This window comes from Protopterus annectens, chromosome 2.part1 (genome assembly GCF_019279795.1).
Source record: "Protopterus annectens isolate FY-2018-M chromosome 2.part1, PAN1.0, whole genome shotgun sequence".
Classification (NCBI taxonomy): domain Eukaryota; kingdom Metazoa; phylum Chordata; order Ceratodontiformes; family Protopteridae; genus Protopterus; species Protopterus annectens.
Window position 1 is genome coordinate 1,351,229,431 of NC_056729.1, and position 22,776 is coordinate 1,351,252,206.

Genomic DNA, 22,776 nt, shown 5'->3' on the forward strand with positions numbered 1-22,776 from the left:
TGGTAGGTACAAAACTGTACTTTTTATTGACTTAATAATCAGAGATTTACCAGAAAATAAAGGATGGCAACCAGAGACATTCTGAAAAATAATGACAGTGGGGGTGGGAGATGGTTGTAATACTTTGCATGTATGATATCTTTATTCAGTGGCTCACACTGGCAAGTGAGGTGTATTCTGGCAAGAGAGTGACTATAATTGCTGAGCACATTTGCATATGTGCTATGTGTATTTCATTATATATGCGTATGTGATCAGTCTATCTCTTCCTCAGCATGTGTATCTGTGTAACTTTCTGTGTGTGTTTGTTTGTTTGCATGTCAACATCAAATACTTATATTACTTATACTTTAAATATATAAGATATTTCCTCCAACAATTATGCACACTGCAGCAAATTTGAAGCATTAGGCAAATATAGGTTCATAGTTTGGTACTAGGCTATCGGCCCTAGGGCCTATACATGCCTAGCCATAACAATTACCTGGCTATTTCTTCCCACACAGTTTACTTCCCTGGACCCCTGTCTAGCAGGGCGACTGACGTGATCCCCGGGGTGAATTTCCTTTCTCCCATCCAATCGTCAAGGTTCCTTTTGAAGAGGGCCAAAGAGGCCCTCTGCTTGACATGTATGGGCAGTATATTCCAGAGTCTGGGGAGTCTCTGGGTCAGGACCCTATCCCTCCAGCATGTTATGTTTATTGTGATGATAAGGTTTAGATCCCTGGAGCGTGTGGCTATGAGGGATTGGGATTTCTTTAAGTGTAGCATGTCCAACAGCTCTGGGTTTGACATGGCCTTGTATGTTGAGCAGAGATCGCCTCTGAGTAGACAATATGTGACAGAGTATAGCTGGAGTTTTTTAAAGCGGTCAACATAGGGCATCTGCTTTAAGCCTGTGATTCTTTTAGTGAGGTATTTCTGCAGCCTTTCCAGTTGTTGCAGATGTCTTGAGAGGTACATACCAAATGGGGCGTTGTATTCTATAATCGGTCTAATGAGGGATGAGTAGAGTGGGACAATGACCTCCTTTTTTCTGGAGGAAAAGCCCTGAGTGACGAGGTGTGCCACATAGACAGATTTCCTGACTGTTGGGGCGATGTGGTTATCGAAGGTAAGACCACTGTCCACCTGTGTCCCTAAGTCTCTTTTCACACTTTCGGTGTTTAGTTTACTGCCACCTATGTGGTAATTCACAGGTATATGTTTTTTTCCCAAAGGGTATAACTATACATTTCTTGGCATTGAGCTTGAGCCCATGGCTCTGGCACCAAGCATCTGTTTCTGTAAGGCCCTTTTGTAGAGTATCCACATCATTTGGGGATTCAATAATGGCTCGCAGTTTGCAGTCATCTGCAAACTTTGTTAGCCAAAGTCCTTTAGAGTTGGCCTGTACTTCAGAGAAGTAGATGCCAAACAAGAGTAGTCCCAGGACTGAACCCTGAGGTACTCCACTTGTCACTTGTCTGGAGCTGGATTTGGACTCGGCTTCTTTTACAGCATGGGTTCTGTCAGTAAGCCAGTTGGCAACCCATCGAGTGATGTAGGGATTATTGCCCAGCTTAGTAAGTCTATCTATTATTCCAGGGTGGGGGATGGTGTCAAAGGCCTTGGCAAGGTCCAGATAGGCTGTGTGCCGCCTTACCCTCATCTTCTGGAGACTTATTCAAAGAAGTCAATCAGGTTCAGGAGACAAGATCGGCCCTTTACGAACCCAATGTTTGAAGGTTGCCATTGTCTTTGTTTATAAGTTATATGATAATACATTCCATGTCCTTGCAGATCAGGCTCATCAGACTGATGGGGCGGTAGTTCCTGGGATTCAAGGTGGATCCCCCCTTGTGGAGTGGGATAACTCTAGCTGTGCGCCACTCTGTGGGCATGAAGTCTGAGGTGAGGCTATGATTAAACATGACACTTGTGAGGTGCCAGTTAATTTTGTAGTTCATGTAATACACAGCCCGAGATGTCATCTGGTCCCCATGGATGCTGTATTCTTAGCTTTGGAGAGTGCATTTTTTACTTGTGTGTCCATTATTACCAGAATTTGACAATCTTCCAGTATTGAGATGGGCCGTTTAGGGGGTGAGAGTGGGGTGAAGTTGGCACTGAATTGATCTGCCATGATACTCGCAATATCCTTGTGATCAGTATATTTAATGCCATTCTGTTGTAGCTCAGAGCAGATTTGAGCATTGCCATTTAGATTCTTGACATAGTTATAGAATGTATAAGTCCAATAAAACAAACCAAACAGCCACACAAAAGGCCTCGGTAGTTCGGAAACGGAATGGCAGCGAAGAACGATCCAAAACAGTATATTAATACGTAAAGAACACTTTAGTGACCACAAAATAAAGAAATATATGTAAAGTCAAATGCTTTCGTCTCCAATTTTGGAGACTTTATCAAGATCTTGATTACTAAATCTTTGTGCAAAGATGTTAATACTTTTAACAAAAAGTTAGGTACTGCATCTGGGCATGGGGTTTTCCAGTTAGATGCTTTTCTTAACTTTGTTTCATTCTCTGGCTGTTACTTCATTCCATTTCATATCCTGCACCTATAAACTTCTTATTCTTTCTTTTACTTCTTCTATCCATTTAGCATCTTTGTTATATTCCACAGGATCTCCATAGATACCGCTCCAAAATGTTAAGTTCCACAGGATCTTCTTAAATACTTCTCCAAAATGTATCTACTACTACTTTTTTTTGGTGGTCTTTCAATTCCTTTTACCTTATTTCCCAATTCTTTGTAAAACATTTTTGGATCATATATAAATTGCTTATTTTGTACTTTTTCCCTTATATGTATGTGTGTACCTTCTAAGTTTTTTCTGCCTGTGCTGAAATTTTTAGTTTATTTGCGATAGTGCATGATAGATCCTGATCTGTTCTAATACTGTGTATTGCTTTAATCACATCTATCTCTCTTAGTATTTGTTGATCTGTTCCCTCTTCTATAGTCTTCTAAGAGTGACACTTCTTGTCTTAACTGCTTTATAGTTTTCTCTGTTCGATACTTCTATGATGGTATTCAATTTCTCTCCTTCCTTTCCCTCACTACCCTATGTTCTTGTGGTAAAACCTGATCAGTTATTAATTTAGCAGCACAGTAATATATCCTTTTTTATTTCTATTATATCACATGGATCTCTACGGACAGTCCGAATTACTGCATTCATTTGTTTTATCAGACTTCTAATTTTTTGGGTTTTATTGACCTTCTGCAGTCTATTTCTCTCTTTGATCTTAATATATCCATCCATGTTCATAGGTTGTTTTATGCTAATAAAAAGCAAATATGAAACAATCTAACAATTAGCCCATTATCTACATGCAATAATGCCATCCGTGATTGGTGTTACCTGGGAAATAACAGCCTTCCAGGAGTGTAGAGGCAACGCCCCTGGGTGGGCATTATTTCTCTCATAACACCCACCCTGTCAAGGATCTTTGCCTGCTTATTGTCATTATCTGCTAACTGTAATCTACAACCTTTTATTCCAAAATCCCTAGTTTTAAGAGCGGGATTAACAGGGACAGAACAAAATTTTAAGCCAAAATCAGGGAAATCCCTGAAATAGCAAAGAAACTGACAGGTATGCCTGAGTTAATATTCCAATATGGCCAGCTTCATATGTGATATGTGTTACTTGAACTTTAAAACTGTACAGCCAGTTGACTTATGTATTGATGCACTATATCTTCTTCAATGGTCCTGTTCTTTGATGACATAAATCAATTTGACTAGAATAGGCCATGCACTGATATACAAAAAAAATCTTGTCCAGTTCCATAGTGGAATAGGAATATGAAAGATCAATACCATGTAAGCACATTAAAAAGCATATACATCATTGCCTAAGTGTGATTAGTGATGACGCTTTTTATACAGTTTAAATATACCCTTGATATAACATTGACATGCATCTTGCATACTGATTGGTTTCTTCCTGACAGTGAAAGGCATGCATTTGGGGGACATACCTACTACTTACCCAGTGCTGCTTGTATAGATCTGTCCCACTGTACAGTCTTCAGGAGGGGAGTCTGGATTGTACCAAAAATCTGCAAAGCATTCAGTACTCTCCGATTTCATAGCTGTTTCATGTTCAAACCCATAGTCACTAGAGAAGAAAGAACAACAGACAATTTAATGCTGTATCTGTACTTAACAGTTATGACAACTGCATTGCTAGAAGCTTACACTCTTTGCAGTACCAAACTTCCAACTTATAGAATGCAACATAACCTACTCCATTATGTTGACCAACGTTAACCCTCCCCAGGGATCTGTGCTGAGACCTCTCCTGTTTGGCATGTACTTTTCTTAAGTAAAAGCCAATAACAAAGGACTCTGGTTGATTAACTTTGCATATGACTGTAAGCTAGGAGCAGTCATTGAATCATAACTTCATAGGTTCATAAGTTGATACTAGACTAACGACCACTAAGGCTCTTACAAGCCTAGCCACTTATCCCAACCATTTGAGTTCTGAGTATCATAAGAATATATGGAGGTGGGCATGCTAGTAGGGAGGTAACTAAGGATTTGTGGGGCGGTTGGTGTTAGTTAGGTAAATACTTTTTTATTGAAAGCCTCTGTCTATAAGAGATACGGGGCCAGTCAGAGGGTAATTGTTTAATTTCCCACATATCTACATAAATACATAAAAGTATCTGCATAAATACATAAAAGTATCTGCATTATTTCCCTCTATATTCCCCCTGGTAACAACATCAATACCCTGGAAGACATACTATCCTGGACCTCATCCAATATTAAACTAGAAACCTACATCATGGGAGATGTAAATATTGACTGGGGAAAAATCATCAGCCCTAATCCCACAATAACAATCAACCTACTCAACTTCATTCAACTTACAAACTCCATTACCAGGCCTAACAAAACCAACCCTCCAGGCTCCATACTTGACTGGATCCTAGTATCTCATCCTAACAAAGTCATAAAATCCGTTGTCATTCCCGACTCATTAGGAGACCACCTCCCTGCCTTCACCCTTCGAGCTACTCCCACTTCATCACACTCTCACCAATACATTCATACTCGTAACCTGTCTAACTTTAACCCCACCACCTTCTCTAACTCCCTTAAACTAACTGACTGGAACCCCTTAAAAATACTACCATTAGACAAAGCGGTTGACTACTTCAATTCTACATTCTTAACTGTCCTTAATTCCCTTGCTCCAATCAGAACTAAAAGAGTCAAAACTAAGACCACCCCATGGCTCACCAAAGATACAAAAAAGATAATGCTACAAAGGGATAAAACATGGAAAACTTACCTCCGCCATAAACAGCCAGAAATACTACTTAAATATAAACAATTCAGAAATCTAGCCAAAAAAAACAAGTCATTAGAGATAAAAAAATCTTACTACATCAAACTACAAGAAAATCAGGCTAAAAATCCCAAACAATTCTGGAACTCTATTAATTCCCTCCTCAGCCCAGGTACAAAAAACAACCCCTGTCCAGACACCAGCAAATCTGACCCCGAAATTGCCTCGCTATTCAATACCTTCTTTACGTCTTCTATCACTGAGCTAACTAAGACCTTTACCAACATTAACCCTCCTCCCCCCCTGCTCAATCTCCCCCTCCCTCATCTCTACACCCTATTTTTGAACGTAAATCCATCTCCACCAATCTAATAAAAAAACTTCTTTATAAACTTAAGCCTTGCTCCAACGCCCCTGACAGCATTCCATCCTCCTTCCTAAAAATAGCCTCTGATGCTATTGCTCTGCCTATCAGCATCCTGATCAATAGATCACTAAGTGAATCCTATGTTCCCAAACTTTGGCATTCTGCATTTATTCTTCCACTTCATAAGGGTGGCAAAAATTGTAATGTTTCCAATTTCCACCCCATAGCCATCCTCTCCCCCGTCTCCAAAATTCTTGAAAAATATATCCACCTGCAGCTCTTGCCATTCCTTACCAAACACCAGCTACTCTCTCCTACCTAACACGACTTCCACCCAGGACACAGTACTAACACCGCCCTTCTCTCCTTTTTACATTCTGTAAACTCTGCCCGTGACTCTGGTAATATGGTATCTTCTGTTCTGCTTGACTTATCCAAAGCCTTTGATACCATCTCTCATACCCACCTTCTAAGTCATCTCTCCAATCTCAACCTCTCTCAAACAACTCTCTCTTGGTTCTCTAGCTCCCTTTCAAACAGGTCCCAAGCCATGAAATGGGGCCAAGCCACCTCCTCTTTCCTTCCTACCCCTACTGGAGTACCCCAAGGTTCCATACTTGGCCCATTGCTATTTAATATCTTCATTAATGACTGCCACAAAGTCATTCCTAACACCAAAATTGTGCAATACACTGATGACTCCACTTTGATCTGCTGCACTACCAACCTAAGAGAGCTCCAATCTCTGACACAAAAATCCTTCTCAACCACTGAAAACTGGATGCTCCAAAATCATCTCACACTAAATGCCAATAAAACAAAAATCCTTCTATTCTCCCCCTCAAAATCCTCCCCTCTTGGCAATAACTCCCTCCATATAACCAGTCCCAATAACTCCTCCATCGAGATTGTACTCTCTGCCAAACTTCTTGGTGTCACAATTGACAATCAACTAAAATTTAACACTCATATCCAGGTAAACATTAAGAAAACGCCACATAAAACTAGGCCTACTTTACAGAAACAACCACTTCCTCTCTCCTTCCACCAGACTAACTCTTGCTTCTACCTACCTCCTTCCCTCTCTTATGTATGGCGCTCCTCTGCTCACTAATTTATCTTCCACACTCACCTCCAAACTTGAAGTTTGTTATAACAAAATTTCCAGATTTGCTACCAATGCCAAATCCTCCTCTCATCACTGCACCGCCCTTCATTCTTCAAGCTTTTAGTATAAAGGCTAGATATTATTATCTAGTTACAAAATGAATCAGTGGATTGAGAGTAAGGTAGGAAGAAAAGGTTAGCCTGGAGTAAAAGGGGAGGAGGGCATGAGAGGTATGGGTGGAAGTGTGCAGTTGCATTTCCTGTTCAGGTAGAGGTAGGAACGAAGTTGAGTTTTGAAGATAAGATGGTTGTTACAGGTCCTTAGAGGGAGGGGGGCAGGTACTGGGGATGTACTGTTATACTGTTGGGGGGACAGAGGAGTGAAGTTTTCACTGAACCTGTCTCCCAGCAGGTTGGCCATATCTACAGGGTTTGTGTATGCGGTGTCCTTGACCACCAGTTCTGAGCAGATCTGAGTGCTTCCCTTGAGATTGCGGACATATGTGAAGAAAGCCTTATGATTGTCTTTAGTAGATGCGGCCAGTTTGGATTAATTTGCTTTGGATGATTTCACTAGTGCACTTATTTGCTTGTTCAGGCTAAGGAGAGATTGCTTCCAATTAGACACCTGCTCCTTCTTGGTCCTGGACAGCAATTTTTTTTTCCTTTTATTATAGAGTTTATTTATTGTAGATGTCCACCAGACAGGTTTACTCTTCCTTGAGGAAGATGATTTCATCCTGTCTGGTATTCCTGATTCCATGCAGCTATAAAAATGCTCATATAGTACTTTGGTGTAGGTTTGGACATATGTGCCAGTTCCTGTGAAGGGGGAGGTGGCTGTGAAGCTGTATATACCTTCCCGCAGGAGGTTGTATTCAGCTTTGGAGAAGTTTTTTGTTTGACCCTAGCTGGGGGAGGGGCGTCGGGGGAGATGGTGACTTTGAAAGTGACTGCTTTATGGTTGGATCTTACTAGGGATGATGACACTGTATGGATGTTGCAGTGGTTATTCATATTGGTCAATACCAAGTCCAAGATATTTTCATCTCTTGTGGGGGTGTCAACCAACTGATCCAAGGCATTTGCATTGACAAAATCAAGGAATCTGTGGGCATTTGTGTTTTGGCATGAGTATTTCTTCCAGTCTATCGTTGGATAGTTAAAGTTACCCAGGATCAGGGTAAAGGGATGAATCTTGATAGATTCCAAGATGTCCAGATAGGTGGAGTGGGCATCTTGAGTCAGAGATGGAGGCCTGTAGCTAGCTATAATTTGAATAGGGGTCTTATCAGTTGTTAACTGCACCTGGAGTATTAACTGTGCATCATACTGTTTGACCAGCCTAGAAGTGTGTATGTATTTTATATATATTGCAACTCCACCTCCTTTTGTTTTGCTCCCCATGGTTTGGGGTCTGAATGAATGATAGGATGAGTAACCTGGTATATCTTGTTAGACTGACGAGTCTTTACCTGGGTCAGCTGATGGTCCATGCTTCTGGAGGGAAATGACTGTTGTGGTCCTCCAGCCACTTGGAATGTAGCCTGTTTCAAGGATGTAGTCGAAGAGTGACTCAAGTGGTCCTGATAGTGCCTGTTTTAGGCTGTTCAGGGGCAACCAGGGATGCTCTCAGGATCCATGGAGGTGGGCTTCTTGGCTTTATCAAGCTCTGCCAGCACCTGGCCCCTACTAATAGTTGAGGGTAGTATTTTGGAAGGGATTTTATCTGGTGGAACTGGGGGTGGGGTGGGGGGGGTGAAGTTTGACCTGAATTTATCAGCAAGGAGATTTGTTATGTCACCCTGATCAGTGAAGGTGGCACCGTTCAGCACCAGTTCAGCATAATGCTTTGTGTTATTTTTAAGGTTCTGGACATAGGTGAAAAAGGCCTTGTGAGGTAGCAAGGCTATCTTGATCTCATAACTGGCCTTGCTGGACTTAATTAGACTTCTTAGTTTCCTGTTCAGTTGCATAAGAGAGCACGTGTCTTTAAGGGAGTAGTTTTTCCTGATTTTGGTCATGAATTTTCTTCTTTTATTATATAATCTGTTTAAATGAGGATTCCAGCAGTGTTTTTTTAGTATTTGTTTAGTGTTTACTTTTGGTAGATGAGGCAGCCTACATGCAGCCATTCACATGTTTGTATAGGGACTCTGTGAATAATGCTGCATACATAGTTCTGCTCATGGGGGGTTAAGGAGAGCCTTGAATTTTGACAAACTGTCATTTGGTAGGATGTAGTTTGCCTTAGAATAGTTCTTGTTTCTGGTTTAGCTGGGTTTTCCAGGTTGATTTTTACTTCAAAGAAGACAGCTTTGTGATCTGACCTCTCTAGTGAATATGTAATGGAGGAGGGTTGCAACCCTCTCCCATGGTAGTGAGTATCAAATTCTGTATGCTTGATTCCCTGGTTGAAGCATGTGCACTATCAGTTCCAGTGTGTTTGTGTTAATAATGTCCAGGAAGCATTGTGCCTGCGAGTTTGAGTTAATGTAATTTTCCCAGTCTATAGAGTTGTAGTTAAAGTCACCTATGAATAGGGTGTTTGTTAGGTTTAGGCAAGAGTTTTCAGACTCTAGGAGCATAGATGATGAACTTACAGATATGGATGTTGCTAACTTAGATCAAGTCAGCCTCACCTTTGCCTATAGTCTGTGCTTTTGTTGGTCTAAATGTGTGGAATCAAGAAAAAACACTTCTGGATCACAAAGTATCCAAATCGAAGTTTCAACGACAAACAAAATAAATGAAGCAGCAAAACTGGATTGAAAATTTTCTTTACTGGATTCTGGTACCTCGACGCCGCCTTCACATGGAATAACAATGTTTTGCATAAACCAGTATAAATACACACCTCACTTAGTCAATCATATCAATTAAACAATTAATCAATTACATATATTATATTTTAAAGAAATACATACAAAATACAATAAATAATATTTTATGATAATAATTATACTTCTAAATTCATACCATTGGGAAATAGAGTTCCATAATTAATAATAAATTTAGATTCCATATTCAATAATTTAGTTTGAAAATTTTTATTATTTTCCCCCATTCCCCAAGGTCTTGCCAAAATACTAAATTCAAAACCAGTTTGTTCTCCATTATGAAATTGGTGAAAATGGCTTGCAACTGGACTATCAAGTCTACTATTCCTAATATCTCCCAGGTGTTCCAAAATTCTTAACTTGACCCTACGTTTCGTTTGTCCTATATACCATTTTCGTTCTTTACAACTGCACCCAAAGTGTGTATTTATACTGGTTTATGCAAAACATTGTTATTCCATGTGAAGGCGAAGGCCGAGGTACCACAATCCAGTAAAGAAAATTTTCAATCCAGTTTTGCTGCTTCATTTATTTTGTTTGTCGTTGAAACTAAATGTGCGGAAGACATTGTAGCCTTTGCACCTCAGGAATACATTCTACATCTTTAAACCAAGTCTTGATCATTGCACAGCTGTCTATATCATCCTCAAATGACTTATCCATTTATTTATTTTATTTTACATTTGTTGACCGGGATAGCCAGTCTGGATATATGTCCATTTTCAGCGAATGCCCGGGGAGAAAAGCTCCACATACCAAAAAAGAGACAGTACATACATCACTGAGTGATAAACTCAGGCAGACATGTTTAGAAAAATATAGACAAAGAATGCAGGCAGATATCAATATACACAATGTGCAGACTTACATCTGATTGGCAAAGACGTATCAGAAAATGTGAACATAGAATACAATCAGATCTCATAATTCACAATGATTAGACATTCAAATGCTATGAGGCATAGATACTTGGCTAAACAGCAGGTTAGGTAGCAAGACATGAATTAGTGAAGTTGTTAGTCCGGTTTAGAACAAGAGAACAGACAATGAGATGTGAGGTATTTTTTGAGTTCTCTTTTAAACAGGGGTAGTGAGGTTTCCTTGGTAACAGTAGTAGGGAGTAGATTCCAGATTTTACTGGATGAGTTGGCAAATATAGCATCACCTGCAGAGTTGTTGGATTTGTGGGTCAGTATTATTAGTTTATCAGCTAAGCGTAATGGCCTGGGGGCACTAGGAGGGGTAAGAATATTTTTGAGGGCAGGGGTGTTATCAGGTTGATGGAGTATTTTATGCGCTACTATAAGCTGGTTGAACTGTAGAAGGGTAGGATACTCTAGCTATCCCAGTGTTTGAGGTTCTGGCAATGGTGGGTCCTAAAAAACATGCCAGTAGCGAATCTGGCTATATGATTGATCCTGATAATTTATTGAGATCGGTTTTGGATTGGTTGGTAAGAACAGGGGAGGCATACATAAGGGTAGAGAGGAGGTGTGATCTTGCAATAGCTACCCTGGCTGGGGGGGGGGGGGTGAGGAAAGGTTTGGCTCTGCACAGGGAGCCAAGTTTTTTGTTGATGGACTTAATAGTATGATTGACATGTTTATCAAATTTAAGGTTGTTGTTTATTACTACGCCTAAAAGCTTTGTATGGTCATCAGGGGAGATAATGGTGTCATTGCTAGATTTGATGTTGAAGGAAGAGGAGGAATTCTATGGTTAGTGGAGAAAAGTAGCAGCTTGGTTTTGTTAGGATTTAGAAGCAGGTGGCGATTAGCTAGTCATGTTTCTATCATGCTGAAAGTGGTCTGGGTGAGGGTTAGAAGTTGTGTAGGAGAGGAGGTGGAGCATATTAGCATTGAGTCATCTGCATATTGGATGCAGGTGGCTCCTGGGATTGTGGTGTGCAGATCATTGATAAAGACAGAAAATAATGGGACCTAGTATGGACCCTTGTGGGACACCTAGGGGTTAGAAGAAGTTGGGATGACATCTTGCTCTGCCATAAGACAGCCTGCTGTCTACCGTTTAGATAGGAGTGAAACCATTGTATTGCGTGTTGGTCTAAACCGATGGTTTGTAGGGTATTGAGCAGTATCTGATGGTTGACCATATCAAAAGCTTTTGAGAGATCTAGGAAGAGTGCTGGAGATAGTTTGTTGTTGTTATGATAAAGATTGATGACATTAGAGAAAGATAGAAGAGCCATGGTGGTACTTTGGAATGGCCTAAAGCCATGCTGAGAGTCGGCGAGCTTTCCGTTTTGAATATGAAAGCGCATGACTTGTTTGTGTATGCATCATTCCATGATTTTAGCTAGTAGTGAAAGAATGGCTATAGGTCTAAAGTTAGATAATTCCGTGGAACTTCCAGCTTTATGGAGAGGTATAACGTCATATTTTCCATATTGCTGGGATGGATCCTTCTGAGATGGATCTGTTGATCAGAATAAAAATGGGAAGTGCTATGGCATCAGCTGCTTTCTGAAGATATTCAGCTGGGACGTGACTTATCCATCCTTCATGAAAGTTTGTCCCAGATAAATAACTGGTGTCATAATCATGGACTGAATCTAAATGACACAAAATGCATTACTGTAGCCATTGAGAAGTCATCCACCTCAGGGAGCTGCAACAGTCACAATACACCCCTAAGAGTTGACCCAGATGTTTGGGATTTGGGAATTTATGCCGGTAGTGACCTAAAATTTGATCAATGTGTTCATTGTTGTAAGAAAGGCCCTCTATAATGCATAGCTTATAAACAAAGGGATTGGGTCTAGATGTAGGGATGCCATTGTTCCCCTTTACTCAGCCCTCATTAGGCCAGTCATTGAGTATAATGCCTTTTTTGGCATGTATCTGTACAGACACACGAAACAACTAGAAGGCGTACAGAGATATATTACTAAAGGGATACAAGGTGTAAACAACATGTCCTACATGGACAGCTCAAAGCCATGTCACTATACTTAATATCCTAGAGAATGCTAAGAAGTGACCTCTGTCTGGCATACAGAGCATCCTCTAACCCAATACTGATGGATTTATTGTACATCAGCAAGTCAAGTGGCATCAGAAATACTCAGTCTAGGGACCTAAACCTCTTCTGCAACATCAACAGAATGATTTGGAGGGGCAGGTATATCTCACAAAGGATACCACTGCTCTGGAACAGACTTCCCATCCACATGAAAAAAAAAATTACCCCTGTCCATATTCAAGCACAACTTGGATCTATGATGGGAAACCAGTACTGATGGAGAAAGGCATCTCCTAAATACTTTATGCCATGCATAGGTCCCCTCAAATTATCTATAGTATGATTCCAGTTATTCTCTTTAGGGTAATATATAATTATAAACGATGGGACAGACAAGGCCAGTCTCAAACCAAATGGGACAGGTTACTTTGAGCAAAAAAAGGGAAACTGGCTGGGTTTAAAATGGCCTGCCAAGGCAACTATTCCAGTATTTACCTGTGAACCTATGCAAAGGTTCCATCTGTTCTTGTGCTTTCTGAACTCCAAACAAAAAAGAGATTTTTTTGCAAAGATCTGGGTTACAACAAGCTGTACTATAATGTGAAATACTTTAGCATGCTCAAACTAAACAGACTTTTCTACAACAGAAAGGCATCAACAACAATAGAAATTAATTGAGTGTCAGTTAATTCTGTTGGCTAGGGAATTGGTGGTAACCAATCCCGCTTCCTGTAAGAACTAACTAGGAGTAATGTTATATGGGCGACAAATCTCCTTACAAAAAAATAACAGGAAATACAGTTTACTGGTATGGATGTTGTGACATATAGGGGGAACTTCACTTAGGTTACCTGTTGAGGACATGTAGGTAAATTGCCATTCCATTTGTTTCATATTAAGAAGAACTTTGAAATAATGATTGATGACTATATATGTATAATTATGTTATAGTGGCTGTGACTAAACTATTTTTGTTGCTGATGTATTCAATCTACATTTCATGCTAGGCAAATCAGTCTGAGTGAAAGCTATAACATAACTTTACCCAGAATATTTAATAATTAAGCAAGTCAACCATGTTTAAATTTTAATCATACAAAAATGCAAGGCACTATACATTGTCAAGCAGGCAAAACAGGGCAGCCAGAAGACCAAGAAAATCTCATTATTCACAAGGGACTTAAACTAGTCTTAGTGTGATAAAGGAAACCAGTTGTCAACTAAATTCTTTAAGTTAGGTTTTCAAAGTCATGGATAGATACATCTGTGTACGTGCAAGCAAAAGGCACCTTGCAGAGAGCACCTACTGTTTGAAAATAATCCTAGACCATGTCATGCTCGCCAAAAAGGTGAAACAAAATATCAGAACCTTTTCAAAACAGACACACAAAGTCAGTTAATTTAATACCAGATGCACCAAAGGAACCTGAGTAGGCCAGTGAAACAAGCATAAGCACATTTCTAGTGATTTCTAAACTTGCAGAAGGTATATTAAAATCGGTAGACACATACGTGCACACACACACACACACACACACACACACACACACACACACACACACACACAAACCTCAAAAATCTTTATAATGGTGAAAATAGGCTATTCAAACAAACTACAAAAAGCTTGGTCAAGAGTTACTTGTTACATAATTTGACCTCAGCGAGATGGTATAAAACTATCCTTAACCACAGATAACAACACACATCATGCTATTATATATAGGCGTTTCAGTTTCATCAATAATGTTTCCTTTCAGAATCTGGAAACACAGGACACCATTACAGTATGCAAGCTGGTTTCTGAAGAACCCTGAAAACAGAGACATTAAAGCAATAGCATAACAAAATGTTCATTTACCTCTACAATAGTATATTCATGAAATAGGCAGTAGCCAGTGAAAAACAGGGGCCATTTTTGAATACTGTATTTTTCCTCATCAAAATGCAATGAATTTGACAGTTAATTTCCAGTAAGAAACACATGAAAAGAGGAAATGAACACCAGATGCATCCACTAAAATGAAGGCTGCACACACCCATTTGTCTTCACAGGTCATGCTTCTGTCTTCTTTACATAAAAGATTCTACAATACATAGCAGAACCACTCAGAATAATCATTTCAGCTCAGGTTGGAAAAACTGAGTTAGGTGTATCAAGATCTTTGGTGTGAATAGGGATATAAATACAGCACTATCACTGTTGACAGAATTAAACAGCAGGCCCTATCACTACAGGAAAACTGCTAGGGTAAAAGGCAAATGAAACAGTTATGCACACATGCTTATTATACCATGATCCCCCCAAAACGTGCACGCTGATTGGCCAGCGTGCCCGTTGTAAATCGAGTTATACTAATGGAAAAAGGTCCGGTCGCCCGGACTTTTTCCATTAGTATAACTCGTTTTTTTTAAACACTGTCTCGCTATGTTAAATGGGTTTAACATAGCGAGACAGCTTTAAAATAAGCAACTTAGATCTCCGTTGCTTATTTTAAAGCTGTCTCGCTATGTTAAACCCATTTAACATAGCGAGGCAGTGTTTAAAAGCAACGGAGAAAGCAAGATCTCCGTTGCTTTTTATCTCGCTATGTTAAATGAGTTTAACATAGCGAGACAGTTAAAATAAGCAACGGAGATGTCCGTTGCTTATTTTAAAACTGTCTCGCTATGTTAAACCCATTTAACATAGCGAGACACTAAAAAGCAACGGAGATCTTGCTTTCTCCGTTGCTTTTGCCAACTCTGATGTACTGCGCAGGCGCGCAGTACATCAGAACTGCCGCGGATGCCAGACATCTGCGGAAGGGCAGTAAACAGGCATTATACTATGCCATTATTTAAGAAAAGTAACAGTTTCTTTTCTTAAATAATGTCATGGTATAATAGCAATAACCCACTTCTGGGTGTGGGTAATGCTAAATTTACCCACGGTTGGCTTTGTTTTGTCCCTCGGGCTTCGCCCTCGGGACCAAACCACGCCAACCGTGGGTAAATTTAGCATTACCCACACCCAGGCGTGGGTTATTGCTATAATAGTAAACTTTGAGGCACAACTTCCTGAACTACATTACTTTAAAATTACATCAATAGAGTATTATCTAAAAATGATCAAAATATATGTTTGCTCCATCAGTAGTTTACTACCACAAATTTCCTAATTTCAAGCTGAAAGTGATAAAAGGTAACATACCTTATGGCACACTTAAATGAGAAAAGGTTATTGAAAGCATTTTCCACATCTCTCCTAAAATATCAATTGCTTGAAATAAACCTGTTCTTCCAGCAGTACAAAGATATATGGTAAAAATCATGAACATTTTATGCTGAACTTAAAGCCTTTCTGTGTAAAATGTTTGTATTCTGCTGTAAGTCATAGAAATTGACTACACAAAGGATTAGACCACTCTGCTAAACATAAACTCAGTGTATTTTAAGTTGCATTTGAATTTCATAAAAGTTTTGTGCTAAGTCTAACTCCCTATCTCTTTACGTAAGAAATTAGACAATGATGTTTCACATTTCTGCAGGTATTATCAACTCAAAATGTAAAGTGTTGGATTTCTATTCATTTATTCTTTTGTTTTAACCAAAGAAACACAATTGGAGTCCATTTGTTATGGACAACCTTAGAGAAACATGCCATTACAGACTTGGAAATGTTACAATAGTAAGGTACAATGTAATACCATCACAGTCTTAACAATAGCCTCACATTTCACAGACAATACCATAAGAGTGTAAGAAAACACCCTCAACAATAAAATAATGTAGCAGATGTGGTCTGTGAGCTAAAAACCCAGGTGCGAGGTCAAACAAGGTGTGTCTGCACACCATTATCTTGCTATCAGTTGCTTAATGTGCTTTATAACTAGGATTACAGTTGTTTAATTATAAGAAAAAAGATTAAGTTAGAGAATAATAGAGAACTTTTTTAGTGTTAATACTAGAGAAATTTTTAGATGCTCATAAACCAATAATTGAATGTGAATTCATTTTGACAGTATTTCACAGCATCATGAATTTTTTGTCTGAATGAAGCAATATGGTGTCAGTAAGCTGTTTCAATAGGTCTCAGGTTCTGTGGACTAGTACATTTCATCCTCCAGAGAAACAATATTTTCTTATTGGAATGTACCACATTAACAACCAATTAGGCAAGATACAAATACATGTTTCTTATAAGGCAGTTTATGATCAAAAAGTCATCTAAAGGTGGTCTCTTTAAGAATCTCCTGCTAGTCCAGCCTCTTTACACTGAAGCACTGGTAAGTCATATGTAAGGCATGCGCTTTAAATCTTATATTCTTTTCGTAGGCCACAGGCAGTTTTTCAGTATTAGTTTGTACAAGATCAGTGCTGACTGGGAAGTCATATAATAGTTTTAAGAAACAAAAAAGTATGTGCTATTCTGATTCCTGTATCTAGAAGCATATGCTACATCACTCTGTAGAAAAGGTATGGAAACTGATTTCATTAACGGGTAAATAGGATACAAATGGAGAGATAATGAAATCAACAAAAAAGGAGAGTAGTATTGCTGGAACTGCATTCATCTTCAAGTCTTGGTGAGTACCTTCATGTGGTACACACCTTTTAAAAAAACTCACCAAGATGATAATAATATATAGACTGCATCTTATACAGTATATATCATGGAGAGAAGTAGATTAAAAAATAAAAAGATAGCTGGATCCACAAGTTCCAGGATAAAAAAGTGCCCTATCCTGGTGTGCACACTGGTGCTAGGAATGAAAACATGCCTACAATGGGATTAGACCAGTCTCAGGGGGAGGACCCCCCCCCCCGGGAGTAGTATTCCAGAAAAAAAATCTGGTATGGTGCAATATTTATGCAAGGGAAAAAACAAACTCAATACAAAAAAGCAGCTACAATGATATTTGAAGAGAAAGAGAAATATAGGCAAGGCACCCAGGTATGCAATACAAAAATAAGAACAAAAGGGCAATGTAGAACATAAGATTCTTAAGGTAAAACTTAAACAAATAGAAACTGAAGTTGTGGAATACATGCAAAGTGAAGGAATTAGTGTGGAAAGTGTAACATGGGTAATGTCAAAGCATGGTGGAACAATCAGTCCACAAATAAAGGAGACAGGTGGAGCAGGAGACATCTGAAGAAGAAACATGGACCTGGAAAAGAAAGTGATCTGATATGGTGAAATGTTTATACAAAGGAGAAAACAATACTAACCAACAGAAAAAAGCAGCATTAAAGGTATTTGAAGAGAAATACAGGCAATGGATATGGAACATTTTCACAACACAAAATATAAGAAAAAAATGGGGGAAGTAGAAAAGAGGATTAGTAATGAAGAAATTAAAGAAAGACAGAAAGAGAAACTGAAGTTGTGGAATGCCTGTGAAGTGAAGCATTTAGTGTACAAGATCCAACTCAGGTAAGGTCAAAGCATGATGGAACAATAGGTCCACAAACGGAAGAGAAACAGGTTAATTGGGAAGCATCTGATGACTTCCACATGATGATGCAGTGGAGCCTTTGGTAGGAAACCAGGTCAAAAGTTATGTTGGACTTATACAGCAAGGGATGGAGCAGGAAAAAGTAGCAACTCTGGTGCAGGCAATGCTTCTGGGTGATGGGCCAGTGACTTCCCATATGAAGAAGGCAGTTGAAGCATGCTGTAGCTGAACATGATATGTCACAGGAAGACATTCTGGAACTTTCTGTAGAATTCTATCAGGAAACAAAGAGCAGTGAATGTTCTCTCAGTGCAGAAGAAAATGACTAAGGAAAGAGTTGCTTGATTTAATACAGACAGACATATTAAGATTAATGAAAGAAATAGATTACAGAAAGTAACTAAGACCCAAATTCTTAGAAGTATGATAAAACAGATTAACACAGTAATCAAGACAATTAACAAAAAATCATGTGATATATCAGAAATAAATTAATAATAGATAAAGTTTTGCCATAAAAACATACAGTAATTAGGAAAGGAAGGAAAGAAATAAAATGCCATTACTGAAGCTTCAAATAGAGAAGACTATAAATAAATTCTGACAAATGTCACTGTTAGAAGAATATAGAAAAGGGAACAGATAAACAAAAATAGAAACATGTATGTGGTAAAAGCAGTACATTCTATCAGGACAGACCAGGATCTACCATACAGTATTGCAAATTCTAAGTTAAAGATATCAGTGCAGGCAGAAAAAAACATAGAAGATATGCAGATAAATATAAAGGAAAAGCACAAATAAGCAATTGATTACCCCAAAAAAGTTTTATAGAGAAATGGAAAATAAAGCAAAAGGAATAAAAACAGAACCAAAAAAAGAAGAAACTGACACTTTTTGGAGAACTATTTATGAAGGCCCTGTGGAGCATAACAAAGATTCATAGGTTCATAGGTAGGTACTAGGCTATTGGCCCTAGGGCCTATACAAGCCTAGCCATAACGATTCCCTGGCTATTGCTTCCCACAAATACTTTCCTGGACCCCTGTCTAGCAGGGCCACTGATATGATCCCCGGGGTGAATTTCCTATCTCCCATCCAATTGTTAAGGTTCCTCTTGAAGAAGGTCATTGAAGCGCTCTGCCTGACATGTACGGACAGCCTATTCTAGAGTCTGGGGAGTCTCTGGGTCAGGAACCTATCCCTTCAGCATGTTCTATTCATTGTGATGACATAGTTAAGATCTCTGGAGCATGTGGCTCAGAGGGATTGGGATTTCTTTAAGTGTTGCATGTCCAACAACTCTGGGTTTGACATGGCCTTGTATGTTAGGCAGAGATCGCCTCTGAGTAGGCGATATGTGACAGAGTACAGCTGGAGTTTCTTTAGACAGTCAACATAAGGCATCTGCTTTAGGCCTGTGATTCTTTTTGTGAGGTATTTCTGTGGCCTTTCTAGTTGTTGCAGATGTCTTGTGAGGTACATACCAAAAGGGGCATTGTATTCTATAATGGGTCTAATTAGGGATGAGTACAGAGGGACAATGACCTCCTTTTTTCTGGATAAAAAGCCCTTACTGAAGAGGTGTGCCACATAGAAGGATTTTCTAACTGTTGTGGCTATGTGGTTATCAAAGGTGAGAACACCGTCCATGTGTCCTTAGGTCTTTTATCACACTTTTGGTGTTTAGTGTACTGCCACCTATGTGGTAGTTCACAGGTATATGGTTTTTCCCAAAGGGGAAAACTATACATTTTTTGGCATTTAGCTTGTGCCCATGGCTCTGGCACCAGGTATCTGTTTCAGTAAGGTCCTTTTGTAGTATATCCACATCATTTGGGGATTCAATAATGGCTCCCAGCTTGCAGTCATCTGTGAACTTTGTAAGCTAGAGTCCCTTAGTGTTGGCCTGTACTTCAGAGTGGTCCCTGGACAGAACCCTGCAGTACACCACTTGTCACTTGTCTGGAGCTGGATTTGGAGTTGGCTACGTTTACAGTGTGTGTGTTCTGTCAGTAAGCCAGTTTGCAACCCATCGAGTGATGTAGGGATTAATGCCCAGCTTATTAAGTTTATCTATGATTACAGAGTGGGGATCATGTCAAAAGCCTTGGCAAGGTCCAAGTATGATGTGTAAATCACCTTACCCTCGTTCACAGCTCTGGAGACTGATTCAAAGAAGTCAATCAGGTTCAGGAGACAAAATTGGCCTTTCACGAACCCAAACTGGGTGGGGTCCAGTGTTTGAAGGTTGCCAATGTCCTTGTTTATAAGTTCCATGATAATACATTCCATGGCCTTGCAGATCAGGCTCATCAGACTGATGGGACGGTAGTTCTCGGGATCCAAAGTGGATCCCCCCTTGTGGAATGGGATGACTATAGCTGTGCGTCACTCTGTGGGCATGAAGCCTGAGGTGAGGCTATAATTAAACATGACACATAGGTGAGGTGCCAGTTTATTCTGTAGTTTATGCAGTACACAGCCCGGGATATAGTCTGGTCCCATGGATGCTGTATTCTTGGCTTTGGAGGGTATGGTCTTTACCTGACTGTCCGTGATTACTGGAATTTGGCATTCTTTTGGCATTGAGATGGGCCCTTTAAGTGGTGAGAGGGGGTGAATTTGGTACTGAATCTATCTGCCAGGATATTGGCAATATCCTTGGGATCAGTATATCTAGTGCCATTTTGCTGTAGCAGAGCAGATCTGAGTACTGCCATTTAGATTCTTGACATAGTTATAGAATGGATAAAAAATCAAAAGAAACAATAAGGAGTTCAACTGTACAGGACATAAAATGGGATGAAGTAACAGCCAGATAAACTAAAACAAAATTAAGATAAGCTCCTAACAGAAAAAAAACAGGTCTGGATGCAGTACCTAACTTCTGGCTAAAGTATTAACATCTTTAGACAAAGATTTAGCCCAGAGAAAGAATTACTTATATACACATCCCAGACACCAACCTGGTTAACAACAGGAGAAACAATCCTCCTCCTTAAGAAAGAGACTGCAATTTATCCTAAAAGCCACAGACTAATAACTTGACTTCTGACGATGTAGTAACTATACACTTGAATGGATGCAAACAGAGTTTATAGTCATTTAGAAGAAAACTCAATCATGGTAATAGAACAAAAGGGTAACAAAAAAGTCATATGGAACAAAGGATCATTTGTTGCTAAATAAAGACATAATACAGAATTGTAAAAAGGAGAGGGAACTAAGTTTGGCATTGATAGATTTTTAAAAAAGTATTTGACAATATCCTGCCTTTATGGATACAGGATTACTTGCAGTTATACAAATTGCATTGATCAATTACATTACAGTGACCACGAAGCAGTGGAAAAGTACTTTGGAATTATGACATGAGGATGGGCAAATTACTATCCCAGGAATAACATTTGAAAGGGGATATTCCACTGTGATTCGTTGTCACCACTGTCTTTTTGTCTTACCCTTAACCCTTTAAGCTGTCTACTTAACAGACTAATTATTGGTTACAAATTGGCTCGAAGAAAACAACCTTACTTAAAGACTTCTCAGCTACTTTTTTTGGATGACTTACAACTGTGTAATTCACCAGATGAGGAGCTGAAAACAAACTGCAAATGTTTAAAACTTTTAACAGATGATATAAGGATGACATCTGGTTTTGATAAATATGTAAAAGCAATGTTTAAAACAGGAAAGTTGCAGGACTAATAAAATATCAGTCTGACACAGGAATGTAGCAGGGAGGAGGGTATAAATATTTAGGAAATGATGAAGGTTTGACAATAAAATATGAACAAATATGAATACAATCCAATAAGGAATACTTCAGAAAACTAAAGCTAATACTGAAAACAGCCTAAAGTCCAAGCTATACACCAATTTGCTCTTTCTGTTGTAACTCACGGTTTTGCTAGTGATTGACTGGCCTCATAAGGTATTGGATCAATTGGACAGAAATACAAGAAATATCCTTCACTCTTATCAAATGATATATAAAAATTTGTGTATACCAATACTATATATTCCACATCCTGAAGCAGGTGAGCCAACCTCAAAACTGATTACATGTATAGATCTGCAGTCATGGGATTGCATATTTATCTGCTGACCTCATTAGATCTAACCATAGTGAAAGTTTTTAAACATGAGGATAGTAAGAGTAAGATGATCTCTCTATTTAGGTTAGCAGAAACATTTTAGTGTCAAGCAGGAATGAAAATCAAACCAGAAGTAGAAAAAAAATCAGACAGTAACTCTCTGAAGAAGTCTTTGCTAAAGACAAAAGGGCTTGAGTGCATTTAGTTTGTTTTTGCTGTGAATAAATTGGATTTCTGATTAGACTTTGGTTTGTGTGGTTCCTGGAACTCTACCTTTACTAATTAATTTGTAGGCTTTGAAAATCATTTTATTCTTATAAGATAAGGTTTTTACTATCAACTGGGTTACTTTTATTTCTTGTTCTTTAACAGGTTTCATGGAAAATGTGGCTTTTATGAGCCATATGAGTGGCCAGAGTATAATATCATATTTTTTGTGCGGCCAACTTTAATCTTATTTCAGCGATACTACATTTGTTTAATTTATATAAATCCCAGATCGTGATGTCTTTAATTAATTAAAGGATGGTTAGATAAGTTTATTGGCTGGTTACTGAGCAATAACAATTGTTGACATCCTTTCCCTTTTATGCCATTATACTTTCTTCCATAATATCCCTTTTATGTC

At 39.0% G+C, this 22,776-nt stretch overlaps 1 protein-coding gene across 1 annotated transcript in view; it reads right to left on the reverse strand.

Annotated features, from left to right (window-relative positions):
• SORCS2 (sortilin related VPS10 domain containing receptor 2) overlaps positions 1 to 22,776 on the reverse strand; it is a 2,271,537-nt gene that overhangs the window by 246,173 nt on the left and 2,002,588 nt on the right. The window contains exon 16 of the mRNA XM_044063564.1: positions 4,004 to 4,132. Within this exon, the coding sequence (XP_043919499.1) occupies positions 4,004 to 4,132 (129 nt within the window). The remainder of the gene's footprint in view (positions 1 to 4,003; positions 4,133 to 22,776) is intronic.